The sequence below is a fragment of the Brassica oleracea genome, chromosome C9 (genome assembly GCF_000695525.1).
Source record: "Brassica oleracea var. oleracea cultivar TO1000 chromosome C9, BOL, whole genome shotgun sequence".
In the NCBI taxonomy this organism is placed as follows: Eukaryota; Viridiplantae; Streptophyta; class Magnoliopsida; order Brassicales; family Brassicaceae; genus Brassica; species Brassica oleracea.
In genome coordinates this window covers 50,767,612-50,778,032 of record NC_027756.1, presented here as the reverse complement: position 1 = coordinate 50,778,032, position 10,421 = coordinate 50,767,612, and the positions used below count along the sequence as shown (strand labels likewise).

Below are 10,421 nucleotides of genomic sequence, written 5' to 3'. Positions count from 1 at the left end.
CGACTCTGGAGTGGAAGAGAGGAGATATTGATTTTTAAACCGGCGAAATCTGAAATTAACGGTTGGACCGGTGGTTTACTTTATTAACGGTTTCATGGTTTGTTGGATTTACATGTTATTGAAGCCATAAGTGGGATATAGCATTTACGGGCCTTATTTTTAATTATTATTATTTTTTTTTTGTATACCGGGCTTTCATTAGAACAAAAAAAAAAATATTACAGACCTTTATTTAATGACAGATTGTTTAGGGCAAGGCCCAGAAGAGAAATACATAAAGTGGGCTGATAAGTTAAAATCTCATTTAGAATTTTCTTGTTTTGGAAATCTGTGGCCCTGCAGGAGCCCAGTAAGAAGATGAAAGGGGTAGGTGGTAGTTGAACGGTGGGAGACTTGAAAGCTCCGAGCGAGAAAAACACTGTTAATCTTCGAACAGTGAGATGAGAGAGACACTAAAATTCTATCCATCTCTGGAACATTTTGGAGGACAGGATTGGGCTGGTTTCTCTAAAACCCTGTATTTTGTTGCGAATTTGATGATCAAGGAGAGAGAAGAGGAGATCAGGTGATCTAGAGATTTTTGCATGCAAGCGGCTGTTTCTCTCGTTCCATATCCAGTAAAGCGTCGCTTGCTAGGAGAGAAGAGTGAGGATTGTAGAGGCTCTATCGCCAACGAATGATTCCATCTGAGCAGCTGTTTGATCCCATGATCTGAGCGGCTGTATTCTGCTACGTTGTGAGACCAGAGACCAAATATCAAAACTGAAGCCGCAGTCGAAATATAGATGTTCTCGAGATTCACCGTGGAAGTTACATAGGAGACATAGCAGATCAGTTCGAATGCCCCAGATAATCAACCTGTCTCTAGTTGGGCAACGATTCTGCAGCACAAGCCAAGAGTGGAAGGCATGACGCGGGATTTGATGCGGGAACCAAATCGATTTGGTCCAGGTCTTGTCCGGAATCAGACCTTTGAGTTGAGTGTAGACCTCCCTGTTCTAAATTTACTATTTGTTTTTCCCAATAGCTCCCATTCATAGAAATCATAGGAAGAGGTTAACTGAACTGATGTGATGTAGGTATATAGTTCGATCATGGCCCCTGATCTAGCCGGAGGTAAGTACCAGTTTCCGTTCCTGCAAAGCGAAGCAACAGTGGCATCGTTTGGTATTCCCATTCTGGAGCGAGTGGACAACTGAAGATCCGAGATGACTCCAAGAGGAGCCCAATTGTGGTGCCAGAAAAGAGCAGACCTTCCGTTTTCCACCCTTAGCTTGATGAGAGGGAACACAACTGGTCTGAGCTTGATCAGTTTATTCACAAGCCAGGAGAAAGTTTGGCTCGGCTTTATGGTCCAGTAATTATGGATCGATCCTTTGAGGATGACTTCTTTAAACCAGGGTGCCCATACCGATTCCTCTCTGAAAAAAATCAACCAAATCAAGCGTAAGCAACAAGCTTTGTTCCAGGTTAGTAGATCCTTAATTCCCAGTCCCCCTTGAGCAGTTGTCAATGTAACAGTGTCCCACGAAACTCTGACTGAGTGGTGACCTTCAAGATTTCCTTTCCAGAGAAATTGGTTACACATTGAGTTGATTTTGTTGATGCAGGCTTTTGGGAGAATGAAAGCTGAGCACCAGAAGGTATTGATTCCAGCTATCACTGTCTTTATGAACAGTTGTCTTCCTGCAAACGAGAGGGTTTTTACTGACCAAGATGAAAATCTATTTTTTATCTGTTGAATCAGGGGTTGGCAATTTGGCAAAGAGAGCTTCCTGGAGCTGAGAGGGAGTCCCAAGTAGCGAAAATGGAGTGTGCCCTGGATCATGCCTGTGGAGGCTTGAATTGTATCTATCTCTTGCTCGGTTAAACCCGATGCATAGAAGCTGGTTTTTTGAAAGCTAACAGCAAGGCCCGATCGAAGCTCAAACTCTCTCAGGACTTGTAGGACGTATTGGACCGAAGTGATCGACCCATCTATGAAAATGAGGAGATCATCTGCAAAGGAGAGGTGAGTGAGCTTCATTTCACTACACTTTGAGTGATAGTTGATTTTGTTTTCAGCAGCCGCCTTGTTTAGCACAAGAGATAGGTAGTTCATAGCGATGACATATAAGTAAGGCGAGAGGGGATCTCCCTGTCGAAGGCCACACTTTCCTTTAAAAAAACCATTCACTGTTCCATTATAACCAATCATGAAACTGGTTGTGCAAATACAAGCTTTCAGACGCGCTAGGAACTGTCTCGGAGGTGCATGCTTGTCAAGCAGGATAGGAGGAACTCCCAAGATAAGGTATCAAAAGCTTTCGCAATGTCTACCTTTATAGTGATACGTTTACTGCCATTGTTCTTATGGTAACCATTTACCAGTTCACTAGCTAGAACAGTATTCTCAGTGAGAAGCCTATCTTTAATAAATGCAGTTTGGCAAGGCAGGATCAGACCAGGTAGAATAGGCTTTAACCGGCTGACCAGGAGACGAGATATCACCTTATAGACAGTATTAAGGCACGAGATGGGGCGGTATTCCATAATTCTAGTAGCACCGGGGAACTTGGGAACAAGAGCAAGGATTGTCGCATTTGTTGATGCTGGGAGGAAGGAGGTCTGAAAGAATTGTTGAATAGAGCACACAACTTCTTCTCCTATGATCGCCCAGGATGCCTTGAAGAAACCAGAGGTAAGGCTATCAGGACCCGGTGCTTTGTTTGGATTTAGCTTGAAAAAGTGTCGCTTAATCTCTGTAGCAGTTGGCATTAATATCATCTGTTGAGCTTGCAGATCAGAGACTCGGAACGGAGTGAGATCCTGAAACCACTCATGGTGAGAGCGTGTCACCGGGGGATGATAATTAAGAGGTCCTAGTACCGATTGGAAGTGAGCTATTGCATGCTGGCTCATCTCCAGTGGGTCAGTGATGAGAGCCCCTGTTGAGGTAATGAACACACGAATTGCATTATAGCTTGCTCTTACTTGACAGATCCTATGAAAATAGGTTGTGTTAAGGTCCCCTTCTCTGAGCCAGTTAATCCAAGACTTCTGCCTAAAGTAGCACTCTTCTATCTGTCTCAGGAACATCCAGCGCTGGTTTAGATCTCTCTCTTCTCTGAAAATCTGTGGAGTAGGTGATTGGAGTGCTTGCACCTGCACAGTTTGCAACAAACAGTAAGTTTCTTTCACTCTTTCCTGAATTTTTGAATAATTGTCTCTGTTTAAAAGTTTCAAATCCTTTTTGATGATCTTTAGTTTCCAACACAGGTCAGCTAGATTGCAGCATATGCCTCCGGCCTGAGCCCAAGCGTCCGTGATCAGCTGAGTGAACCCAGGATGTTTGGTTAGGTAGTTTTGAAACTTGGAAGGTTGGGTTCCGGCCTTAGGTAACTGATAGGCTAGGTCGGTTAAGCAAGGAGTGTTGTCTGAGACAGAAGGAGGGAGAAAGGTGGCTACAGCATGGGGGAAGGAAGAGATGACATTGTTGTTTACAAGCTGCCTGTCCAATTTCTTTGCTATCGGGGATTCAGGCTGGTTATTCTTCCAAGTATGATTGGGGCCATTGAAGCGCAGATCAAATAATCCAGTCTGTAGGAGGCAGTCATGAAAGAGATACATTTGGTGGTTTCGAGTGTTCACAGAGAGAGATGAGTGCTCTGAGGGGAATAAGATTTGGTTGAAATCACCACTATAGGAAAGCATTATTTATGACTTGGGTCTTCTTATCTAATCAAGGTGTATTGTATTGTGTGATAAATAAACTAGAGATCATGTAACCATAAGTATAGGAAAGCATTAACTAGATTTTAGATATATGCTAAATGCACAAACACAAATCATTTGTATTTTATTTATGATGATTTGACTATTTATGAGTTAGATCCCTGTGCAAAGTTTTACTCCCTCCGTTCCTAGAAGATCCATATTCTAGAGAAAACTTTTATTTCAAAAAGATACATATTTTATATTTCCAATGTAATTTTTGTCAACTAATAATGAGAAATTGTGAAGTTCAAGAACATTAATTGCATTTTTTAAAATCTTATTGGTTTAAAAATATAGGAAATATAAAATTACAAAAAAAACTATGCATTTATAGCTAAGTTTTAATATGTTCTATTAAAAAGTGTGAAAATTCAAAAACATGGATTTTTTAGAAACGGAGGGAGTATTTGAGAAGAGCAGTAAAAAGTAATTTCTAAAAAATATCCTAAATCTATTAAAAACTTAAATTCTAACTAAATTTCTTTTCTTTCAAAGTTTGGCTCCTATGAATACACACCTTGTGCACATGGCAGCTGGCCTTAGCACTATGATGACATTTTAATGTTATGTGTCTGTAATTCATATACAACACAAAAATACTAATTCATGGGTTTTTCTATATTGAGGATTTGATGTAGCGTACATCCTCTTACGCTTTGGTTTTGTTTTTGTTTCCTTTTTCCTATTAGTATTATTCTTTGCGATTTAGATAAGGATCAATTGATCTATTTCTTTTTAAGTTTAGGTTTTCTATATCGCTATATATAGTATCATCTCGGCTTTGTGAGAGATACAACTTTTGAATTATTGATTAATATACTTAGAGCTTTGGTGTTAACAAACTCTTGCATCCTTACTTCCGGGCATTCTATAAGAATTCAACGGCTTAAAGAATGCTTAGATAGCGGGCATTCTCAGAATTCAACGATATCTTTGCATTATCGGTTACTACGGATACTTCTGCTCCGTCAATTGGTATCAAAGACTTTTTAGTACGTTCCAATCGTGATTATCGATCTTCGGTTTCAATGGCACCTCGTCCAAACGAGTGGACACAGATGCAGCAGTTCCTAGAGGATTTACAGGAAAATTTTCAAGACAACATGAGACGGACTATGGATGAAGCAATTCAGACCGGAGTTCAGGCCGGAGTACAAGCCGCACTCGCCGCCAATGCAGCGAACAACGCACCACAAGCCGCCGACGCAGCACACGGGTACACGTAGCCCCAGCTCAACGTCAACTTCGTCACGACAACCCCGTCTTTGACAACCGCGAAGAGGACAATGATGAGGATAATCCATTCGCTGATCGAAACCACCGCAATCTTCAACGTCACGAACAACACAACAGGCACAACGATAATACTCGTTGGATGTCAGGGGTATAAATTGATATCCCGGAGTACCATGGCGGTTCGCAACCAGAGGAACTCCTTGACTGGCTCGTTGCCGTCGTTGAATTTATCGAATTCAAAGAGGTTCCAGAACAGAAGAGGGTACCGCTTGTGACAACCAGATTTTGTGGCCACCCTGCCTCGTGGTGGAGTCAAATCAAAACCTCACGAATTCGTTGTGGGAAGGAAAAGATAACTTCATGGGATAAACTCAAAAAGCATATGCGGAAAACTTTTATCCCATACAATTTTGAGCACCTCTTATTCCAAAAGTTTCATAACATATGTCAAGGATCTCACTCCGTCGACGATTATTCTAATGAATTCTATCAGATGTTAACCCAAATCGACGTACATGACTCTGAAGATCAACTTGTGGCTCGCTATATTGCTGGATTACGCCAACAACTTCAGACCATGCTCCACTAGTTCGACCCATGTTCAGTCTCCAAAGCTCGGCAGAGGGCACTGCTGGTCGAACAGCAATCGCGTCTCAACACCAATCAGTGGACAGGGAATTCATGAACTCGCAACACAACAACATCAGACGACTCCAAATCCTCGACAACACGTGATACGACGACCTCTTCCCCTAACTCACGACCCACAACCCGACCGGCGGAAATAGTAGAAGGCAGGCCAGCAAGAACGAATGTGCTCCGTTGTTTCACTTGTGGAGAACGAGGCCATATCCAAACGGCTTGTCCAACTCTTGGACGTCGAGGGTTACTCGCAGCAGATAAAGAAGGCATGGGAGATCCTATTTACGATGAATAAGAGGACCAGGACGATGATATTGAAGAAGACCAGGTCGCGGGTGACACATGAACTTTCCTTATGCTTCGAAGAAATTGACTGTTTTGCTCCCCAGACAAGTGAACCATGGCAGCGAACGTCGCTATTTTCTTCAACATGCACGTTGAAAGGGAAGATATGCCGGTTTGTGATTGATTCAGGTTGTTTGGCTAATGTGGTTTCAGAAGAAGTTGTACGGAAACTGGGTCTCAAGACGGAAGCTCACCCACACCCTTACCGACTGATTTGGATGCAAACTACGTGTCTCAACGAACGCTAATCTCTCTCTCAATCGGATCTTTCTACAAAGATGATTTGTACTACGATATTGCTCCGATGGATGTCTCTCATATTATTCTCGGGCGACCATGGCAGTATGATCGTGAAGTTATTCACAATGGCAAAACGAACACTAACTCGTTCATGTTCCAAGGCCGCAAAATCACTCTTCTTCCATCACCACAGACGAATAGTACGGTCACCAAGTCCACTACACCGTCAACATCAAAACAAAATCTGATGATCATCTCTAGGTTTCAGTTCGAACAAGAACTACAAGAGACAAAGCCAATATTTGCTTTAGTTTCAGTCACACCAACGCTACTACAACCTACCCCACTACCACCCGCGTTCATCCCAATCTTAAAGGAGTTCGAGGACCTATTCCCGGATGAATTACCAGCGGGTTTGCCTCCACTCAGAGACATTCAGCATCACATAGATCTCGTATCAAACGCAGTTCTACCTAACCGAGCTCACTATCGTATGAGTCCTGAGGAACATGAACAACTTCGACGACAAGTTGAAGACTTACTAATAAAAGGCTATGTACGCGAGAGTCTAAGCCCATGCGCGGTTCCAGCACTACTCATTCCCAAGAAAGACCGATCATGACGTATGTGTGTAGATAGTCGAGTCATCAACAAGATCACGACACGGTATCGTTTTCCCATACCCTGCCTTGATGATCTTCTCAACCAAATCGGCAAGGCATCTATATACACTAAATTAGACCTTAAAAGCGGGTACCATCAGATCCGTATTCGCCCTGGAGACGAATGGAAAACTGCTTTCAAAACCCGAGAAGGCCTATTTGAGTGGTTAGTAATGCCGTTTGGATTATCTAACGCGCCGAACACGTTTATGCGTGTAATGAATCAGACCCTTCGGCCCTTTATTGGTCGTTTTGTTGTGGTTTATTTCGACGATATACTTATTTTCAGCACCACTATGGATGACATCTTAATCACCTCCGAGAGGTATTACTGGCATTACGAAAGGATAAGCTCTTCATTGCGAGACAGAAATGCGAGTTCGGGAGATCAGACATTCTCTTTCTCGGTTACGTCGTCTCTGCAGCGGGACTATGCGTTGATCCGCTGGAAGTTGAGGCTGTCGCTTCATGGCCTACTCCAACAACGATCTCGGAGATCAGGAGCTTTCACGGGTTGGCTTTCTTTTATCGACAGTTCATACACAATTTTAGCTCCATTATGGCGCCTGTTACTGATTGCATGAAGGGATTTTCGTTTTCTTGGACGGAGGACGCGGCACGCGCTTTTACGATCATCAAAGAAAGATTAACGACTGCTCCTATTTTGGTACTCCCCGACTTTGACGCACCCTTTGAGCTGCATTGTGATGCCTCGAAGCTAGGAGTAGGTGCGGTCCTCAGTCAATACTGATGGCATGTTGCCTTCTTTAGCGTGAAACTCGCTGAGGCACACAGTCGCTATAGCACCTATGATATCGAGTTCTATACGATTGTTCAAGCCATCAAACATTGGCGTCACTATCTGGCTCATAAGGAGTTCATCTTATTCACCGATCATGCGGCGTTAAAGTACTTAGGTACCCAAGATAAGATTTCTTCTCGCCATGCATCGTGGACGGCGTATTTGCAACAGTTTACATTCGTTATTAAACATAAGTCCGGGAAGTTGAACAAGGTCGCAGACGCCTTGAGTCGCCGTCATGCGCTGGTCTCTACCCTCCGCGTCTCGGTCACATAGTTTGAGTGTTTGTAGGATTTGTATCCAACAGATGCTTTCTTCTCGCCTATTTGGTTTGATCTGGCGCATGGAGTACGTTCTGATTTTTCTTTGGTAGATGGGTTTGTCTTTCAAGACAATCGTTTGTGTGTTCCCGCCTGTAGTCTCCGCCTCCAGATTATCAAGGAGTTACACGGTGAAGGACATATAGGCAGGGATCGTACGCTCAAGCTTGTGGCGGAGTCTTATTTCTGGCCGACGTTAAGGCGTGATGTCGAGCGGTTTATGGCTCGCTGCACGTCGTGTCAACAAGGCAAGGGCCAGGCTTCTAACGCCGGTCTTTATCTTCCTTTGTCGGTTCCAACGCAACCTTGGAGCGATATCAGTATGGATTTTGTGCTCGGTCTTCCTAGGACTCAACGTGGGCATGATTCTATCTTTGTGGTGGTTGATCATTTATCCAAGATGACTCACTTTATTCCTTGCAGGAAGACGACAGATGCGGTACAAGTAGCTCAACTCTTCTTTCGCGAAATTTATAGGCTCCACGACCTGCCGTTGATTATTGTTTTGGATAGTGACTCACGGTTCATTGGACACTTCTGGCGATCTTTTTGGAAATTGTTTAAGACTAGTTTGAACATGAGTTCTGCTTACCACCCCCAGATTGATGGCCAGACCGAGGTGATTAATCGAAGTTTGGGCAATATGCTGCGATGTTTGGTAAGTGATAATCTGCGTTCTTAGGATTCCCTTTTGTGTCAAGCGGAGTTCGCACACAATTACGCCAATAACAGAAGTCTCGGGTTCAGTCCTTTCAAGGTGGTTTACGGCCTTGTTCCTCGAGGGCCATTGTCGTTAGCTACTCTTCCCCAACCAGGCGAGTTTCATGGACGTGCAGTCGACCTTATCGACGAACTCTCCAACATTCATTTGCAGGCGCAAGACAATCTGCAAGGCACGGCAATAAAGTACAAGAGGGAAGCAGATTGGCGTCGCCGGGAGGTGAATTTTCAAGTGGGTGATCTGGTGTGGGCTGTTCTCATCAAGGAAAGATTTCCGGCCGGCCAATACAACAAGTTAAAACCTCGTAAGATAGGCCCGGTCAAAGTTGTTGCGAAGATCAGTCCAAATGCGTATCGGCTAGCTCTTCCGCCTCACATTCATACAGCCGATGTTTTCGATGTCAAGCACCTCTTTAAGTTTGAGCCGGACGACGACATACAAATCTTATTGGTTTAAAAATATAGGAAATATAAAATTACAAAAAAAACTATGCATTTATAGCTAAGTTTTAATATGTTCTATTAAAAAGTGTGAAAATTCAAAAACATGGATTTTTTAGAAACGGAGGGAGTATTTGAGAAGAGCAGTAAAAAGTAATTTCTAAAAAATATCCTAAATCTATTAAAAACTTAAATTCTAACTAAATTTCTTTTCTTTCAAAGTTTGGCTCCTATGAATACACACCTTGTGCACATGGCAGCTGGCCTTAGCACTATGATGACATTTTAATGTTATGTGTCTGTAATTCATATACAACACAAAAATACTAATTCATGGGTTTTTCTATATTGAGGATTTGATGTAGCGTACATCCTCTTACGCTTTGGTTTTGTTTTTGTTTCCTTTTTCCTATTAGTATTATTCTTTGCGATTTAGATAAGGATCAATTGATCTGTTTCCTTTTAAGTTTAGGTTTTCTATATCGCTATATATAGTATCATCTCGGCTTTGTGAGAGATACAACTTTTGAATTATTGATTAATATACTTAGAGCTTTGGTGTTAACAAACTCTTGCATCCTTACTTCCGGGCATTCTATAAGAATTCAACGGCTTTAAGAAAGCTTAGATATGAGACATTCTCAGAATTCAACGATATCTTTGCATAATCGGTTACTACGGATACTTCCGCTCCGTCGGGATTTCAGATCCCATATTATTTCATATGTTTTTCATACGGTCATACTGATTCGTGATTTTTAAGTCTTTTCATAAATAAAATATTTGATTCATCATTCATATCTGTTTTCTTTAACAAACAAAAAAAAGTTAAAGAACAGTATATATAGAGGCAATAATGATGTCGGAATGGCTTAATAATGGAGTGAAGATGGCGTAGGAGACAGTGCATTGCAGTGTCTGCATCTCTAAAGCGAGTGTACACAAACTCTCACGCAAAATAGTAGACACATTTTTATTTTGACTCTCACGAAAGGCCTTCGATCTCTTTGACCTGACAGTCCTTTTTTCCTTCCCCCATTTCTAACAAGCATATTGTACATACATCAATATCAATAAATGTGTTTCAAGTATTTAAGTGCATTCACATGTAATAATTTATGGATCTAGTCAATCTGAGACACGGGTGTTCATTTTTATGGTAATAAGGCAGTGATGTGGGATACCAGTGGAATTGGAGTACTTTTCAGAATAGTTAAACTCGCAATTTAAAAAAAAAAAAAAAAAAAAAAAAAAAAA

General features: G+C 42.1%; 1 protein-coding gene across 1 annotated transcript; it reads left to right on the top strand.

The window, feature by feature from the left end:
* The first annotated feature begins 6,283 nt into the window (after positions 1-6,283).
* On the top strand, positions 6,284-6,841 carry LOC106315285. The gene has a single exon (XM_013753027.1). The coding sequence runs from the start codon at positions 6,284-6,286 to the stop codon at positions 6,839-6,841; it is 558 nt and encodes a 185-aa protein (XP_013608481.1).
* Positions 6,842-10,421: the final 3,580 nt, after the last annotated feature.

What these genes read in the sequence shown, in the direction of transcription:
- LOC106315285 (XM_013753027.1), top strand. Translation starts at nt 6,284, where the DNA reads ATGGATGTCTCTCATATTATTCTCGGGCGACCATGGCAGTATGATCGT.